Below are 19,774 nucleotides of genomic sequence, written 5' to 3'. Positions count from 1 at the left end.
ATTGATATCTCCCTCTCATGGGAGAATGCAGAGAAGGGAATCCAGGAACTCCAGGGGATGACAGGAATGGAGGTAAACAGTGTAGGACGTGCCCCATTCCGGTGCACTAGGACTGGGACCCCGGACCCTGCACTGGCCCGAATACCGCCAGGACCACATCATCAGCAGCTACAGCCTGGCAGGACACCTCCCCGGAATCGATGGGGGACGATACAAGGCAGTGCACCATTTGTGGCCAACAAAATTGCAGAGACCAACGCTGACCATGGAAAGAATTCTCAGGCATTTAAGGCACAGTTTTGTTGTGTATACAGTTTATTTACTTATTTTTTAAAATTTAGAGTACCCAATTCATTTTTTACAATTAAGGTGCAATGTAGTGTGGCCAATTCACCTACCCTGCACATCTTTGGGTTGTGGGGGTGAAACCCATGCAAAGACGGGGAGAATGTGCAAACTCCACAGTGACCCAGGGCCGGGATCGAACCTGGGACCTCGGCGCCGTGAGGCAGCAGTGCTAACCACTGTGCCACCGTGCTGCCCTGTGTGTACATTTTAATGCAATTTGCTCTTCCCAAGGAGCTCAAAACTGGAACATCTTCCTCAGATATTACAATCTCAATGTATTCAAACAATCTCAGCTTCAGCTCATAACAATTTCTTGATTTACCACTTCACATTCTTTGCAGCCTATTTCCAATAGATTTTCTCAATAAATAAAAATGCCACATTCACCTTAATAGGCAAAATTTATTACTGTTTTATTGAACCATTTTATATTGTTTTTTTCACATGTTTCAAATATTCGCATTCATCTGAATGAAATAAATACATGAATGGAGCATTTTCTATTCTAATCGCTTATGCGTAAATGGAGTAGCTTGTCTTGGAGAGTATATATACACAAGTGAGAAGGTTGCAGACTCGGTCTGACGGAGTTAGCTGATTTTGACAGTGCAGCTGCAAGTACTTAACCCAAGTGATCCAAGGTTCAGGAAGGAGAAACAAAAAAAATCATTCAGGATCCCCAATCATCACTATTCAGCAATTCTGCTCCAAAGTGTACATGTGAAGACAGTATCAGCCAACTATACTACCAGCACTGCTTTCTGAGACGCAGACTTGATAAAAAGGGGACCAGGCGAATTATTGGAAAGCTTCAAGGGCCAGCATATCCTAGCATAAGATCTGAGGCAGAGGAAAGAGAGGGAAGAAAATAAAATAATTTACTGAAAGTTGTACAATTCCAGTGGCATGTAGTAAGCTTCAGGTCAAGAGAATGCATAATTCTATATTCTACAATAGAAAAACAAATTCACCTCCTACTGGCTAGAACTTGGAAGATTGTTCAGAAGAAGCAGCAAAACATTTGCTTTGAATCATCCCTGGTTGCAGAAGGAAAGACACTGGCTGGTCTGTAAAAATAAATTAAATAGGGTGTTACAAGTTAAGGGCTTTGCCTTAGTTTTCTCTCAAGCGTAGCATCGCGCATCACTTCAGTGAGCAGTTAAAATGTTTTACAATCAGGGGTGCCCATAGTGCTCAATATTTAACTATACAATAACACAACTCCGTTGAGTATTATTTCACAGGAAGTGAACATATGAGCAAATCCAATAGATGGTGCAGCCCTGCCTACAGACTTCCAAGGCTCCAGGAGTGTCTCCCTGAAGTTAGCGAGAGGCGCAGCTCAAACCAGCATCCAATTATAGTGAAATATCACTGAGAAATAGACCATCACAGAGCTGAAATATCCATCTACAATCATAGGAGAGTAAAGGTTACAGTCAGAAGGGGCATACCATAAAACTGAAGGGGATGTCGCAGACTACTCAGAGTGGAAAGCCTTATATTTCAACAATACCTCTCTGCATGACGGAAGCCAGACTGTCCATGAATAGTGGGATATATTGTCCCTGGATGATGGTCACAGAAAACCCTCCACACTAACCAAAGAGTCTGGCCAGAGGTCATGACAGAAGTGGGGTGCATGCCATGGGGTGCAACAATGAGATTGGGTCCATTGCAGGAATGGGGTGAATGACTGACCCAGTACCACGAGAGTGAATCGGAGTGAATGACATGTAATCGGTGGATGAAATGTGTGTGGGGCAGAAGGGTCATTCAATATGGAAGGGATCAGAGTGATGGACATTGGAGTATGAGAAGGATCAGCAATCCACCATCAACTCTGGTTGCAAAGGAACCCATGGATGAGAGTACGGGGTTGAATATTAAAAGATGCTAATTGTTTGTGTTTTTTCTTTGCAGGTGCGAGTGCAGCAGAAAGACATGAAGAACTTATCTTCAGTCATCTATTGAGGACAAGAGTGTCAGTGTCTTAGTGAGCGCAGCATCACTTCCTCCCACTCCAAGTGCCAGGGCACCTCAAGGAGCGTAGGTACAGATGATGGAGACTGTGACAACTGCAGCCACCAACAATTGGAAGGATTTTGGAGGCAAGACCTATATTGCACCCGAGAACTCTGAATGGTTTCTGGTGATGGCAACACTCAACCAGCTAGAGTTGCAGAAATGAAGGGGGTTGGGGGGGGGGGGAATCTGGTGGAGGTGCCTGAGGCAATGTGCAAGCATGTATGGGCGATGGAGGAGTCCATCCGGACCATGACCTTTGCCATATCTTTGGTCGGCGACCAAATAGCTTCTTCTACAAGGGAAGTTGGCAACTGTGATGAAGAGGCAGATTCAGAAAAACACCCAGTGGATGCCTGGTGTTAGCACAATCCTGAATCCAGCATTACACCGCTATGGATTGGAGCCCTTCAGTGTCAATAGACCCTCCAAGGCTGGAGTTTCCAGAGGATATTGCTGAGGCAGAGAAATGGCTAACATTGTGCAATGGGACATGATGGTAAAAGAGACAAACATACTTGTGTGTGTGAAAACTGCCACTTAGCAAAATGAGTGGGAAAATGGAGAACAACAACTTGTACATCTGGACTCTTCACCAATAGCACTTTGTGTTGAAACAGCAAAAACAGTACTCTCCAAGGACAAGTGATGCCTACATGTTAAAGGATTATTCAGAAGAACAAAAAACCGTATAATATTCAGCAGCGATATCCCCTGGGATCAACATTTGCAAGAAGAGACCCTAGGCTGGATTCTCCATAGCCTGATGCCGAAATCGAGTTAGGCGATCGGGCGGAAAATGGATTTTCGCGCAGAAATTGGGGCCAGTAGTGTTTGACACCAGTCCGCCATGCTCCGCCCCCTCCAAATTGCCGTCATCATGACGCGCACCGTTTCAACGCCGTTGCCGCGTCATCGGCCGGCCCAACCGCAATGCTCCGTCCCTGATGGGCCGAGTTCCTGACGGCACGGGACACGGGTGGTATCAGCTGTGTGGGAACCCGGCGTGACGGCTGCGGACTGTGTCCAGCGCCGGCACACTTTGCCGGGATCTGTGCTGCTGGCCGTGAGGGCTTCAGCAAGGGCTTGGGGGATTGGTGGGTGATGGGCTGTGGGGTTTGCGGTTGGCGGGTTGTGGTCACGCACGGCCTGCACCGGCGCGACCGGTGTAGGTCATCAACTATGCACATGCGCGGCCTGGGACCCGGCTATTCTCCATTCATTTTCGGCACGAACCGCAGACGTTTCACCCAGCACCGGTGCTAGGCCCTCAACGGTACCAGAATCAGTGAAGGGTTTGCGCCGATTTGCTGGACGTGAAACACCATGGGTCCCACATCGGTATCGGGACTTAGCCACTGAAACAGAGAATCCAGCCCTCTGAGTTTGGAAACTCAGAGAAGAGCACACCCTCCAGAGTGGGCTTGGCCAGTTCTCTCTATCAGCTAGTATTTTGAGTTCACGTTATGAGTCTTAAAACATATGTAACTGTTCAAATAAGTGCACAACTAAATTCTTAGTGAGTTAAATAAACTTGTAATAAATAATGTTTGTCGTAAGTATAATCCACAATACATCGGATTTGTCACTTTCATCAGTTGAAGTCAGTCAAAAGAGGCAACATCACCCACCACGTTGACCAAAGATATGTGTCATAGAGATCAGCAGCCTGCTGACTAAGCATCTACAGATGCTGGGAAGGCCTTTTGAGTATTTAGTCAGAAGGACATGTGAAATGTGAGGTCAGAAAAGAGTGGCTGCTCCAGACATGGATGTTAGAAGGGTGTATAAATTCTATAGCCTCCTTGGAATCTACCTCTATCCCTTTGGCCGCAGCAGCAAACATATATTCTTATCCTCCTTCCTGCTCAACCTCCTCATCCCCATTATCCTCATCAGATGAGACACATGCCTCCGCCTTGTCCCTGGGTGCCTTGTGCTAGGAGCCTCAGTCAGCCCCTCCCTAGCTGCCCAACCTTATACTGCATCCTGTTGCTGCTGGGGACCTGCATTGTTGCACCTACAACATGGTTCTCTGCTTCATCGGCATCCCTTCCAATACTTGGAGATGCAGCAGGACTGGTTCGATGATTGCCATTCCATGATCCCTCTCCCTTTATTACAGGCAACAGATCAGAGAAAACATACTCCAAGATTACATAAAGTGACAGTGTACTTGGATAACTTTCTGATCACGGGGACTTCAGAACAAGAGAACCTGGCAAACCTATAGAAGATCTTGCAGCAATTTTCGAAAGTTAGTGTACATCTAAAAGGGGAAAAATGCGTTTTCCAAGCGGGCGAAGTGATCTATTTGGGCTATTGGGTGGACAAGAAGGGGCTACATCCAATGGAGGGCGAGGTGACAGTCGTCAGGGAAACACCAATTCCAAGAAGCACCATGGAATTGAAATCCTTCCAGGATTAGTCAATTATTTTGGGAAATCTATTCCGAATCTAGCCTCCTTGCTGCCTCCACCGCACATACAAAGTACCAAAAATGGTCTGAGGAGGTGCCACAGATGGGAGGCTTTTGGGAAAGTAAAACAACAGCTGCTGTTGTCCAATGTATTGGCCCTAAAGGAAGTCATGCGGACATACAATGCTTCCCCTTCTGGGGTTTGGCAGTACTTTCACACTTTGGCAGTACTTTCACACTGCTCGACAGATGAGACGGAAAGACCTACGTCAATGCTCTTTTGGAAGCCGAGTGGAGGTACTCTCAAATCGAGGAGGGCGGCTTGGCGGTCATGTTTGATATAAAATTAATTTCACCAATATGTCCATGGCAAGCGTTTTGTAATCGTGACTGACCACAAGCCGTTATTGAGACTTTGAGGATAAGGCAATCCTCCCTATTGCCATGTCCAGATACAGCACTGGACCCTGATACTTGCAGCTTCTGAATGTCTCTTGGAGCATCGCCCTGGAATGCAAATAGCTAACACTGATGCCTTGAGTCGCCTCCTGCTGCCCCAATCCTTTTTTTTTTAAGAAATGTTTTTTATTGGGTTTTTGAACAAAGTATATTTACAGTTATGTACACAGAATTAAAAAAATATATAAATACAAAAAAAAAAAAACTGGTTGGGTATTATGCACTAGCTCAACAACAGCAACTCTGTACAGTTGGCAATATTATTTTTAACACATAGGTAGGCACCTGTTTGGGGGGGGGGGAAATTGGGGAGTACATATACATTTGGATGTCGGAGAAACCCTCACATTAGTTATGTCTGATACCCCAATCCTGGCTCCCTTGCCTGCGTTGGAGGTGGTCATGATGACCCTAAATTTTTAGAGACATTACCAGTGTCTACAAAGCAAATCAAGACCTGGCCGGAAAACGACCCTACACTGTTGAAATTGAAGCACATGATCTTGAACAGTTGAGTCCGAGGACAACCCTCAGATGACATGAAACCTTTTCTGATCAAGGAAGACAAACTCAGTGTTGAGGACGGTATCATTTCTTGGGGGGCCTGGGTAGTTGTCCTCCACCCAGGGTGGCGCTCAATTTTATTGAACTACATAACGGCCACCTCGAGGATCTCTAAAATGAAAATGCTCACTATGAGCTACGTCTGGTGGCCCAGTCTTGACTCAGACATCACGGACTTGATGAAATAGTAAGATTTGTGCCAGGAGAATCAGAAACTCCCTCCTTCAGCCTCCCTACAGGCATGGGAGTGGCCAGGCAGGCCATGGGTGCAAGTGCATGTGGACTTTGCCAGGCCGTTTATGTGTTACATGTTTTTGATCCTGGTGGATGCACACACTAAATGTTTGGAGATACGCTGCTTGGGCTCCACGGCCTCCCACGCTGCGATTGAGAAACTATGACAGAGATTTCCACACATGGAATACTGGTTTCTGATAATGGCACTGTCTTCACCAGTGCTGAGTTCCAAAGCTTCATGCAATCAAATGGCATCAGACACATTAGAACAGCACCATATCACCCGTCATCAAATGGACTGGCAGAATGGATGGTGCAGACCATTAAAATTGGCATGGAAAACCAACCGGCAGCATCCATAGAGACCAAATTGGCACAGTTTTTATTCGATTACAGCGGCACTCCTCACACTGCAACAGGTATCGCCCCAGCAGAACTGTTAATGGGATAGCAGCTTTGTACGAGATTAAGCCTATTATTCCCAAATCTAGCGGGGAGGGTGAAGTCCCAACAAGAGAACCAGAAAAGAAATTATAATTCTGTGCGATCTTGTCTATGTGAGAAACTTTGGAGATGGCTCCTGCTGGATCCCTGGAGTCATAGTGCAGAAAGCGGGACCAGTGTCCTACAAAGTGAAGGTCAAGGATAAGGTCCTGAGGAAACACCTTGACCACACGGGATAAGGTCTTGAGTAAACACCTTGCTCACCTCATAAGTAGAGAGTCCATTCTCTTCCAACCTCACAACTGGCCATAGAGGTGGGCACCGCTAATGCAGGGCAACAACCCAAAGAGAACCCTGTGTTGTCTTTCCTGATAAAGGGGACTCGGGTTCTGAGATGGAAGCAAGTGTTAAGACTGTGGCAGACACCGAATCCGTGACGGTAACGTGGCGCTCTCTTCGGAAGTGAAGGTCTCCAATTTGGTTCACACCTCCCAATCCTGTTCCACCCTTGACAGACCTCAGGCCGTTCACAAAGAGGCAGAAGAGACCTCCTCACCGCGGGAGTATGGAGGAAAAACGGACTGGCGGGGGGATGTTATGGTGACCACAAAGGGCACGGGGGATCGTCAATAGATCTCCCTATGAGTTTTGTGGTATATGAATTCCCCTATTAAGGAGATGGTGTTAGCTCCCCCATAGGAAATGTATGGTGGGAGTTTGAAACCTAGACCAGTATTTCCCGAGGTCCCCGGGCTTGGATGCATTTGTGCGGCCTTTTTCGTTACTGCAATAAAAGGGGTTTGTTATTGGAAGACTGGCCTTGGCGAAGTTATTACAGGAATCCAGCTGGGTGATTATTCAGCACTGTTCTGCCATTTTGCCCATTCCAGCAGGTTTGACTAAAGTCCACTCATGGACTTCATAACATATAGATAAGGTATCTAGCGATTACGAGTGAAACTACCAAATTAGTTATTGTTTTCGGTCTTTGGGGAAGCAATTTAAAAGCTCAGTTTAGAATATTTACCATCATGTGTCTTGGTGATTTTAAGTGTGTGAATACACTTTGTTTCAATACACAATCCCCAAGTCTTTGTTCCAAACCCTCATTATGCCAAAACTCCCCAAAAATGATGTTGGATTATCAGGCACAGTAAACAGATACATCATATTACCAAGTAGGAACCGCAACATGTGCATAAATAATAACTACATGTTACCTTGCTCCCCACACCCTCAATATTGTTCTTTTCTACTAATCAGCTCTTCTCTCCTGATGTCATCAGTTTGAAGGAAAAAGATGCTCGTAATGATATTCTTGTTCACTTAAATACTGTTATACTTCACAATTCATAAAACTTTTAAATTAAAAAATTGGATTTTCAATACATTAGCCAAACTACCAGTTGCCCTAAAATTACTTCACAGTCTCGCACATTCAAAACCCACTGGGTCATATCACAAGAGGCACACTACCCTCTCTTCCGGTTCACACAGGTGCTGCTGCTCAATCAGCTCTGGACACTTTCACAGAGACAATCCTGCAAAAATGCAAGTGAGCTACTTACATTCTTCACGCTCAATTTGTAGGCGGCACTTTTCTTTCCCTCTCTGCTCAAGCTGGTACCATTCATCCCCAACACAGTTCATTCTGTCACTTTCACAGACAAAGAATTAATGTTAGCACTTGCCTTCCTCTTCCCCCAAAGCCATGCTCTTTAATTCAAGACCTGCCAAGATCAGGTGGGCATAAAACATCCCATGGTGTTGTATGAAGATGAGGGAATTCTCTCAAGCATCACAGCTAATATTCATCCTTTAACTAACATCATCAATAAGAAGTCTTACAACACCAGGTTAAAGTCCAACATGTTTGTTTCAAACAGTAGCTTTCGGAGCACTGCTCCTTCCTCAGGTGAATCTTTCTTTTGTAAATACGCTCACAGATGTCATCCAAACATAAAAAAGGGGCAATGTCATGATATGCAGGCACATACAGACACACATAATGATATACAGACAAGCAGCGAATGGATACACAGCGAATGGACACAGAGAACAGGACATGACCAATAAGCAGGTAGGACACTCAGGGGTGGGATCTGACTATAAAAGACATGAGGCACTCACACTCCGCCTCTTGCCATTGATGAACATCTAGAGAGTCAGTCAAGGGTGTTGTTACAATCTCACACCTCCACCATGTGGCTAAGAGCTAGTCTGGTTCAGTCAGACAGAGTCACCAAATTTAAGTTAGCAGAGAGCTAAACTCACAGAGAACTGTGCTAACTGTGCTCTTAGTTCAATAAACCTAGTAAGAAGTCTTACAACACCAGGTTAAAGTCCAACATGTTTGTTTCAGACACTAGCGTTCGGAGCACTGTGCCTTCCTCTTCATTCACCTGAGGAAGGAGCAGTGCTCCGAAAGCTAGTGTTTGAAACAAACATGTTGGACTTTAACCTGGTGTCAGACTTCTTACTGTGCTCACCGCAGTCCAATGCTGGCATCTCCACATCATAACATCATCAAAACAGATTAGTGGGAGTTTACTATATGCAAATTGGCTGTCATATTTGCTTTCAAAGTCAATGGTTGTGAAGTACTTTGGATTATCCGAATGACGTGAAAGTGCTATAAAGCAATCTGTGATTGCCAGAATCATTTCTGGGTGCTAATTTTTGTCAGTATATGACATAGATCTAAACCCCAAAATGTGAAATGTTGGTTGCTGCTCTCTGCAACACTGACCAGGGAATTTAATGCACCAATCAAAATCCATAGAATCATAGAATTTACAGTGCCATTCGGCCCATCGAGTCTGCACCGGCCCTTGGAAAGAGCACCCTACCCAAGCCCACACTTCCACCCTATCCCCGTAACCCAGTCAAACCACCCAACCTTTTTTTTGGGCAGTAAGGGCAATTTAGCATGGCCAATCCACCCAACCTGCACATCTTTGGACTGTGGGAGGAAATGAAAATGAAATGAAATGAAATGAAAATCGCTTATTGTCACGAGTAGGCTTCAATGAAGTTACTGTGAAAAGCCCCTAGTCGCCACATTCCGGCGCCTGTTCGGGAAGGCTGTTACGGGAATCGAACCATGCTGCTGGCCTGGTTGGTCTGCTTTCAAAGCCAGCGATTTAGCGCTGTGAAACCGGAGCACCCGGAGGAAACCCATGCAGACAGGGGGAGAACATGCAGACTCCACACAAACAGTGACCCAAGCCGGGAATTGAACCTGGGACCCTGGAGCTGTGAAGCAACTATGCTAACCATGTGCTTCTGTGCCGCCCACATTGTCCCAATTGAATTACGGTCTGAATGTCCCAATATTACCTTTGTTCAGAAGAAAACTCTTTCCAGAATTAGTTAGAACAACTTCTAGGGCCGAGTTCTGTAACACACAAGGCCTTGTCAAATCAATTGTGACCTTCTCTGGAGAAAACTTAAATTTTAGTTTGTTTCCAAGGTAATTAATTCCAGTAATCCACAGTTCACCCATGTCATCTGGGATTGTGGGATCAAAATGCAGATAGTTCTTCATGATCCTGCAAAAGAAACACATAAAATACAGATCAGAAGACTGAGCTGCAGGCAGAGTGAGAACTTGTGTGTGGCAGTAACTGGAAATGGTGACTGCCACAGTAAATGCATTTTCCTCAGTAATCCTTGGAAAGGAAAAGTTGAGGTAAATTGTTCAGTTTGGAAAAAGAATTCAAATATCACATGTTTAAAAGTGAGAAATTTAGGAGCAAGAAGGAAAGTCAGACTTTGTTTTATTCACTTTCCCAGTTGCAACATTTTATGACAATGCCGGGCATAAACCATGCAGTTCAAACAGTAAATAAAGACACTTGCAGGGGAGGACAAAAGTAATGAGTTTTTTTTTTTAAAAAGTAGTTAAGCTTCATCCGGAAACATTTCTTTAACAAAAGCTGCATTTATTGAATGCACATGAGTCAGCTCCTGGTAAACTAGATGAAAACAAAATGTCTGCTTGCTTTCCAAAAATTCAGTGCTATTGTCTAATAAGTTCAGCAATGTAGACCAGAAAACTCTGATTCAACCCCGAATATTGGATAAATCTGTCCTCCTCACTTCAGTGATATGTTTAGTTCTTAGGAGAAATAAAGCAGTCAGGGGGGCGAGATTCTCCGCAAATGCGGAGAATCGTAAAGGCTGCCCACTTCCGGGGCCGATTCTCCCCCCCCCCGGGCGGGGCTAGGAGCGCGGCCCCGTGCGTCACGGCGGTGCGGCCTTGACGATGGTCGTCAAGGCCGCACGTCAGACGTCACGCCGGCTGACGCGGCCGATGGCGTCAGCCGCGCATGCGCAGGTTGGACAACGCCAACCCGCGCATGCGCAGTTGGCGTCTTTTCCCTCAGCTGCCCCGCAAGACATGGCGGCTTGATCTTGCGGGGTGGCGGAGGGAAAAGAGTGCGTCCGTTACGGACGCACGGCCCGCGATCGGTGGGCACCGTGGTACTGCCGTGCCAATCGGGGCCCCAGATGCCCCAAACGGGCATCTGGTGCCCGTTTCACGACGGCAGCGAGCAGGTGGGTTTGCTGCCGTGTTGAAACGGGTGTGAAGGCTCGGCCCATCGGACTCGGTGAATCGCCGCTCGCTGTAAAAAACGGCGAGCGGTGATTCGTGGCGTGGGTCGGGCGTGGGGTGGGGGGCGGGGGAGAATAGCGGGAGGGCATGAAAAATGTCGGGCGGCCCTCCCGCTATTCTCCCACCCGGCGTGGGGGGCAGAGAATCGCGCCCAGGGTTCCTGGTCTTGATGGGCATCCAGTGATACTGTTTGGGTTGGGGACAACACAGTCTATGCAGTAGTACTGTCAATGGCCAAGTAGCTCAACAACATTCAATGGCTAGGTTCACACACAAAGAACAGCTACTTGCTTGAGAAAGGGGTGAGCTGGCAATACCCAAGTACCAGTTTGTCACCAAAGCTTTCAGAAGTGGAGGGGGAATTTAATGGAAGAAAGAAAGTGTGGAAGAAAATATTTTAGAGCATTATCCTAGTATACATCTGTTAGAAAAGCTGATTTCTTGAGCATACTGAAATCGATTACTACATATCCCAGCAACGCAAATGAAACTTGGCCAAATTCACACTGACCTGGACTTCTGGTGGTGGCATGTAGAGGGGAAACCGCATGTTGGATGGCTCCTGCTTGAGGCATGTTTTTAAGAGTTTTAAAGTCCGGTCCTGGGGGCAATTTGCGAATAATTGGATGAAGGAAGATATCAGGAAGGCAAAAAATGTCAAAAGGTTTAAGGAAAACAGCTGTGAAGAAGGGAGGGAGTGAGTGTTCACCGTCGAGTGAGAGGGCCAGCCAGGGAGCTAACAAGATGGTGGAGGCTCGGCTGCTGGGTGGGGCCGCACTGTTCACAGCAGAGAGGATGACTGAGGTGATGTCTTTGGAGCTGGAGAAGCAATTTGCGAAGCACATGGCGGTGTCTTTGAAAACGTTGGTGCAGGAGGCAGTTGCCCCGGTGAGAGTAGCTGTGGCGATGACATCAGCCGTGGTGAGGGAGCAGAGCGAGAATATGAAGGGAGTGGAGAAGAGAGTGGAGGAGGCCATGTTGCGGCACAGCGATCAGCTCACCTCGATGGGGGATGAGCTGCAGAGGGTGGTCGAGGCCAATAAGGGGCTTTGTGCAAAGCTGGAGGACCTAGAGAATTGCTCGAGGCGGCAAAATTTGAGGATTGTGGGTTTGCCCGAAGGAGTAGCGGGCTCGAGGCTGATGGAGTACTTTGCCAGGATGTTGGCGGAATTGAGGGTGAGGGGCCCTCTCGGTATGAACAAGACCGAGCCCATCGGTGGCTGAGGCCGAAGCCAAAGTTAAATGAGCTGCCAAGGGCATTGATCATCTGCTTCCACAGTACCACATGAAGGAGAAGGTGTTGAACTAGGCGAAGCAGAAGCGGGAGGCGCAGTGATCTGGTGCTGGGGTTCACATATACCAGGACTTGAGGGTGGAGATGGCAAAGAGGCGAGCGGCTTTCGGGCGAGTTAAGACGGCATTATACAACAGTGGAGTGTGATTTGGTGTGGTGTATCCAGCGAAGCTGAGGGTGACCTACAACGCCAGAAATTTCTACTTCAAGATGGTGGAGACGGCGGAGGCGTTCGTGAAGGCACATGGCCTAGGACAGAAGTGAGGACTGGAACTGAAGAGGGGCTGTGCGCTGCAAATGGAGAGTTGGGAGAGTGTATAAATGTTTTAAATGTTTTTTAAAAAATCTACATTCTTCTTTATTCATTTCATGCTGTTATAGAGTTTAAGTTTTTTGATTGTCATTCTTTGTTGCAATGGTTTTATGTTATTTTATTGAGATGTTTGGGTTTGGTGTTTTTTTGCTGGGATGGGGCGGGAGGGGAGCAGAGGGAAAGCCTTGGGTGGGGGCCCCCACGCTAGCTAACTTAAGTTGGCCAGTGAACGGAGGTGAGGTGGGGGGGGGCTGCGGACATTGGAGCCTGTGAGCAGGTTTCGAGGGCTTAAGAGGTGGGGGGGGGGGGGGGTTCAATACTTGTTGAGGGTTTTTCGAGAGGAAATACAGGGGGGGGGGGGAGGGGATTCTGGGAGGGGTGAGGGGAATGTTAACAATCGATAGGAGCGGATCAGGCTCATGGGGCAAGGCCGGTGGTATGATGATGGTGGATAAGGGGGGGTGAGACACCCCCCGGTTAGGATAGTTACGTGGAACATGAGGGGGTTAGGCGGCCCTGTCAGAAGATCAAGGGTGCTGACGCATCTGAAAGATTAGAAGGCCGATGTGCCGATGCTGTAGGAGACTCATTTGAGGGTGAAGGACCAGGTGAGGCTTAGGAAGGGATGGTCAGCCACGTGTTTCATTTGGGATTTGATGGTAGGGCTTGAGGGGTAGCGATCCTGGTTAGCAAAAGAGTACCGTTCCAGATGGAGAAAGTGGTTGCAGACCAGGGAGGCAGGTGTGTGATAGTGACAGGGGCATTGGAGGGGAGGCTGGTGGTGCTGGTAAGCGTGTATGGTTTGTATTTAAAATGTTGGAGGTTCTTTGGAGGTTGGTGAGGGATTGTTGACTAGGGGTGAACATTGTTAACATTGTATTTGTTACTGTTGATTGTTGGTGGGTTTAAATTTGGATGTAAATGTCAAAAAGGAGAATAAAAATAATTTTCATAAATTAAAAAATATGTATATATATATATTTTCACACTGACCTGAAACCAGTGTAGCCAAAGAGCACGGTTTGCAAGAAGCCACCCATTCCTGTCTGGAAATTCACAGCTCCCGACCCATCTGCATTTTCACTCCAAACCTGAGGCAGGAAAGAAAATAGACAAAAATTCATCACCCAGAGAACTTTCAGCAAACGTGCGAAGGCTGCTAAATGTGATAATGATGCCGGCAGCAGAAGGAGAGGCGGGGATTCTGGTGGCATTGGATGCGGAGAAGGCCTTTGACAGGGTTGAGTGGGGGTACTTGTGGGAGGTGTTGGAGAGGTTCAGGTTTGGGGTGGGGTTTATTAAATGGGTGAGGTTGCTGTACGAGGCCCCGATGGCGAGTGTAGCGACAAGTGGGAGGAGGTCCGAGTACTTCAGGCTCCACTGTGGGACGAGGCAGGGGTGTCCCCTGTCCCCCTTGCTTTTTGCGCTGGCAATTGAGCCTCTTGCCATGGCTCTTAGGGAGTCGAGGAGGTGGAGGGGTTTGGTGCGAGGTGGGAAGGAGCACCGAGTATCGCTGTATGCGGACGACTTGCTGTTGTATGTAGCAGGCCCGGTGGGGGGAATGCCGGAGGTGATGGAGATTCTTGCTGAGTTCGGGAGTTTCTCGGGATATAAATTGAACCTGGGCAAGAGTGAGCTGTTTGTCGTACACCCGGGAGATCAGGAGGAGGGGATTGATAGGCTCCCGCTAAAGAGGGCAGTGAGGAGTTTTAGGTACCTGGGGGTTCAGGTGGCTAGGAGCTGGGGGACTCTGCATAAGCTCAATTTTACTAGGTTGGTGGAGCAGATGGAGGAGGAATTTAAAAGGTGGGACATGCTGCCGTTGTCATTGGCGGGTAGAGTACAGTCCGTTAAAATGACGGTGCTCCCGAGGTTTTTGTTTTTGTTTCAGTGTCTCCCCATTTTTGTTCCGAGGGCCTTTTTTAGGAGGGTGAACAGCAGCATTCTGGGATTTGTTTGGGCACACGGGACTCCGAGGGTAAGGAGGGCCTTTTTGGAGCGGGGCAGGGATAGAAGGGGGCTGGCGCTGCCCAACCTCTCTGGGTACTATTGGGCGGCTAACGTCTCGATGGTACGTAAGTGGATAATGGATGGGGAGGGGGACAGCATGGAAACGGATGGAGATGGCGTCCTGTGGAGGCACGAGCCTGAAGGCACTGGTAATGGCGCCGCTGCTGCTCCCTCCAACGAGGTACACCACGAGCCCGGTGGTGGCGGCTACCCTCAAAATTTGGGGGCAGTGGAGGCGACACAGGGGGGAAGTGGGGGGCTCAGTGGAGGCCCCGCTGCGGGGGAACCACCCGTTTGTCCCAGGGAACATGGATGGCGGGTTCGTGGGGTGGCACAGGGCGGGCATTAGGAAGTTGGGAGACCTGTTTATCGACGGGAGGTTCGCGAGCCTTGGTGAACTGGAGGAGAAATTTGAGCTCCCCCCGGGGAATATGTTCAGGTACCTTCAGGTCAAGGCATTTGCTAGGCGACAGGTGGAGGGGTTCCCTTTGTTGCCTCCGCGGGGGGTAAGGGATAGGGTGCTTTCGGCGGTATGGGTCGGGGATGGGAAGGTGTCTGACATCTACCAGGTAATGCCGGAGGTGGGGGAGGCGTCGGTAGGTGGAGCTGGGGGAGCAGATTGAGGAGAGGACATGGGCGGATGCCCTGGAGAGGGTGAACTCCTCCTCTTCATGTGCGAGGCTTAGTCTCATCCAGTTCAAGGTGCTGCACCGGGCCCACATGTCCGGATCTAGGATGAGCAGGTTCTTTGGGAGCGAAGACAGGTGCGTCAGGTGTTCGGGGAGTCCAGCGAACCATGCCCATATGTTCTGGGCATGCCCGGCACTGGAGGAGTTCTGGAAGGGGGTGGCGAGGACGGTGTCGAGGGTGGTGGGATCCAGGGTCAAGCCAGGTTGGGGACTCGCGATATTTGAGGTTGGGGTGGAGCCGGGAGTGCAGGAGGCGAAAGAGGCCAATGTCTTGGCCTTTGCGTCCCTAGCAGCCCAGCGGAGGATCTTGCTGCAGTGAAAAGATGCGAGACCTCCGAGTGTGGAGACCTGGATTAACGACATGGCAGGATTCATTAAGTTGGAACGGGTCAAGTTCGCCCTGAGGGGGTCGATACAAGGGTTCTTTAGGAGGTGGCAGCCTTTCCTCGACATTCTGGCTCAACGATAAGGTACTAGGTCAGCAGCAACCCGGGGGGGGGGGGGGAGGGGAGTGGGGGGTTTAGGGGATAGTGTTTAAGTTAATTTGCTTATTGTTAATTTATTCTGTTGTTTATTGGGGTTGGGGGGTTTGTTATATGCGTTCTTACGGGTGCTGGGGGGGGTGTTTATTATTATTATTGTTATTATTGTTTCGTTGATATATATTTTTCAAAACAATTTCAATAAAAATTATTTTTTTAAAAAAAAAGAGAACTTTCAGCAAGAACCACATTGATTCACATTCTGCACAAGGCGCAGATAATGGGCGCGATTCTCCGCAAATGCGGAGAGTCATGAAGGCTGCCGTGAAACTGGCCGTGTTTCACGGCAGCCTCCGCACCCCCTCCCGGGACCCGCTTCTGCTCCCTGGTCGGGGCTAGCAGCGGGGCCCCGTGAACCTCGGCATCGCAGGCTTAGTGAACTTCGCTAAGCCCACGCGCCAAGGTTAACGGCGGCTGACGCAAACGATGACGTCAGCCGCGCATGCGCGGATTACATCATCACACATATGTGTGAAACCCGCGCATGCGCGGGCCGTTATGCCCCTCAGCCGCCCCCGGACTGATCCAGCGGGGCGGCGGAGGAACAAAGAGTGCGCGGGGTTCGGACCCGCTGCCCGCGATTGGTGCCCACCGATCGTGGGCCCATGCGACCCTTGGCACGGCCGTGCCAATCGGTGGCATGGTTCTCCAGAACGGCACTTTGCGGCCATTTTCACGAACTGTGAGAGCAGGTGTGTTGGAGTTCGTGAAAACGGCCGTAAAGGCCTGGGAAATCGGCCCATCGGCTAGGGGAGAATCGCTGCTCGCCGTAAAAAACGGCGAGCAGCGATTCGTGTCGTGGGGCGGCCGTGGGGGGGGGGGGGGGGGGGGGGGAATAGCGGGAGGTCGGGAAAAATGTCGGGAAGGCCCTCCCGCTATTCTCCGGCCCGTCGTGGGGGGGGGGGGGGGGGGCGAGAATCGCGCCCAATGGGTTAAAATTTCAATCATCGTCAAACTCATGGAAGGACAGCCGAGGCTCAGTTGGTGGCACTCTTGCCTCTGAATCACCAAATTCTGCGTTCATATCCCACTCCTGGGCTTGAGCAGAAACATCAAGTGCTGAAGGAGCACTGCACTGTTGGAGGTACCATCTCTCAGGTGAGGAGGCAATCCAAGGTTCCACCTGCCTGCTCAGGTGGATGTAAAAGATACCTGCACTATATTGAAGAAGAAGTGTCCAATATTTATCCATCAATCAACATCACAAAAATAGACACAATATATTAATAAATGGGAACCACAATAGTATGTGTAAATAATAATTACATCCGTTAACATGCTATCCGCATCACCCCATAACAGTTTCTGGGAGTTTGCTGACTTTATTTTGACTGCCATGTTTCCAACATCACACCAGTGACTCCATTTCAGAAAAGGTACTCCGGATCTGCAAAATGCTTTGAGACATCCAGTGGTCATGAAAAGCACTTCATAAATGCGATTTGTTCTTTTAGTTTACCTAAGTAGGGCATGCAGGAGCCTCGGTGATCCAGGGATGGAGAGGGTGTAAAGGGGATGGAGAGGTGGACAGCAGGTCATGGAAGATATTTTTGCCACATTTCAGCAAAGTGGGCAATTAGGAACCCTCCAAGGGAATTTTGGCCATAGTCACATACTTAAAAAATGGTGTGTCCTTCCTTAAATTCAGCGATGAAATTACAGTTCTGAAAATGCACCAAAAATAAAGCATTAGAAAGTCTAAACTTCCTGAGTGGAAACCCCCGCAAAAATAAAACTCTTGCCTTCAGCACTTACGTCGCCTTGAGTAAATTTCAAATCCATCACGGATCTAAACTGACCTCTTGTTTGCTTTTGTTTTTAAAAGCTTTTGCGAAGGCCTTGGTCAGCTTTTGATTATTTGATAATTTGGTATACAACTGGCCTCAATGTTTTTACAGCAATCACCTTGAATGGTTCCTGAATGTTGCTGTAACACTTGCTCAATTGTTGCTGAGCCTGACTAACATTCTTCAACTCCAGCCAACCAATTGCAAACATGCTCTGAAAATGAAGCACAATAACATTGGTCAGCTTGATTAAATTATTAGGAAATGGAACAAAAAATTTCAAATGCAGACATCAGGCCAAAAGACATTGGTAAGAATTCTCCGCTCCCCAGGCTGGGTGGGAGAATCGCGGGAGGGGCGGGCGACTAACGACACGCCCCCCTGGCGCCCCCCACGATTCTCCCACCCCCCCACCCCGGCTCAGAAGAATCGGCGCTCGCCGTTTTTCACAGCGACTGCCGATTCTCCGGCCCGGATGGGCCGAGCGGCCTGCCGTTCCCGACTGCGGCAACCACACCTGGTCGCTGCTGTCGTGAACATGGGCACCAAAGTGCCGTTTGAAGCTTGTGGGGGGCGGAGAGGGGAGTGAGCACCACAGCCATGCTCAGGAGGGGATTGGTGACCACCAATCCTCGGGCCGGCGTCTCAAAGCGATGCACTCTTTCCCCTCCGCCGCCCCGCAAGATCAAGCCGCCACGTCTTCCGGGGCAGCGGAGGGGAAGACGGCAATCGCGCATGCGTGGGTTTGAGCTGTCAAATGTCGTGACGTCTGCCGCGCATGCGTGGGTTGGAGCCGGCCAACCTGCGCATGCGTGGCTGACAACACTTAGGCACCGCCGTCGCGTCATTCTCGGCGCGCCGCCTTGATGCAAGTGTCAAGGCCTGGCGGCCGAGAGTTACGGAGCGCCGCTCCTAGCCCCCCCGGGTGGGGGTGAATAAGGTGAGAGGAGCGGCCTCCGAGGCCGTTGTGAAACTCGGCCGAGTTCACAACGGCCTTCCCGATTTATCGCGGGAGCGGAGAATTCCGCCCATTAGACCAAATGAGCTCAGTAAGACATTGTTCCATCCATTTCTAGGAGCTGGATTTAATTCCAGTTTAAATTAAGTTTACTTTCTCTGTTGGATTTAAGGGACCATAGACCACAATCAGAACATGTGAACATGGTTCACTGGCCCTCCCGCACACCTTGCGCACCTGTCTTCCACCCCAAAGAACCTGCTCATCCGGGCCACTGTCATGTGGGCCCGGTGAACGACCTTAAATTGTATCAGGCTGAGCCTGGCGCATATTGTGGACGCGTTGACTCTGCTCAACGCATCCGCCCAGAGACCGTCCTCTATCTCTCCACCTAACTCCTCATCCCATTTGTGTTTCAGCTCCTCGGTCCATGTTTCCTCTGACCCCATAAGCTCCTTATAGGTGTTCAAAACCCTATCTTCTCCCACTCAACTACCCTGTCCTGTATCCGCCTTGGTGGTAGGAGCGGGAAGTTTGAGACCTGCCTGCATACGAAGTCTCGCGCCTGCAGGTACCTAAATTCATTCCCTCCTGCCAATTCAAATTTCTCCTCCAACTCCCTCAGGCTGGGAAATCTCCCTTCTATAAACATATCACCCATCCTCTCGTTCCCTGATCTCTGCCATCTCCGGAACCCTCCATCTAACCTCCCCAGGGCAAACCAGTGATTATTGCAGATTGGAGACCAGATCGATGCTCCCCCTGCTCCCACATGTCTCCTCCATTGCCCCCAGACTCTCAAGGCCGCGACTACCACGGGGCTGGTGGAGTAGCATGCCGGCAGAGGCGCCGTTACCAACGTCCCCAAACTAGTACCGTTACAAGATGTCGCCTCTACTCACTCCCACACCGATGCCCCCCCCCCCCCTCCATTTCCTAATCATGGCTATATTCGCTGCCCAGTAATAATGACTAAAGTTCGGGAGTGTCAGCTCGCTCTCCCCCCGGCTGCGCTCCAACATCCACTTTTTAACTCACAGGACCTTGCCCACCTATACAAAAGCCGA

The 19,774-nt window shown here is 49.1% G+C and overlaps 1 protein-coding gene across 5 annotated transcripts in view; it reads right to left on the bottom strand.

Moving 5' to 3' along the window:
- Nucleotides 1-736: 736 nt before the first annotated feature.
- pgghg (protein-glucosylgalactosylhydroxylysine glucosidase) overlaps nucleotides 737-19,774 on the bottom strand; it is a 94,508-nt gene continuing 75,470 nt past the window's right edge. For 4 of the 5 annotated variants that reach the window (XM_038807615.1, XM_038807617.1, XM_038807616.1 and 1 more), the window contains 5 exons: nucleotides 17,868-17,963; nucleotides 13,715-13,812; nucleotides 9,836-10,047; nucleotides 1,320-1,415; nucleotides 737-1,188 (listed from right to left, as the gene is read on the bottom strand). In XM_038807615.1, coding sequence (XP_038663543.1) covers nucleotides 1,330-1,415; nucleotides 9,836-10,047; nucleotides 13,715-13,812; nucleotides 17,868-17,963 — 492 coding nt within the window. In that variant the 3' untranslated portion in view covers nucleotides 737-1,188; nucleotides 1,320-1,329. Of the gene's footprint in view, nucleotides 1,189-1,319; nucleotides 1,416-9,835; nucleotides 10,048-13,714; nucleotides 13,813-17,866; nucleotides 17,964-19,774 lie in introns of those variants that run through there. The other variant, XR_005461896.1, reaches the window with a different exon arrangement.

This window comes from Scyliorhinus canicula, chromosome 9 (genome assembly GCF_902713615.1).
Source record: "Scyliorhinus canicula chromosome 9, sScyCan1.1, whole genome shotgun sequence".
NCBI lineage: Eukaryota > Metazoa > Chordata > Chondrichthyes > Carcharhiniformes > Scyliorhinidae > Scyliorhinus > Scyliorhinus canicula.
The sequence above is the reverse complement of the archived record's forward strand: the minus strand, read 5'-3'. Positions and strand labels throughout refer to the sequence as shown.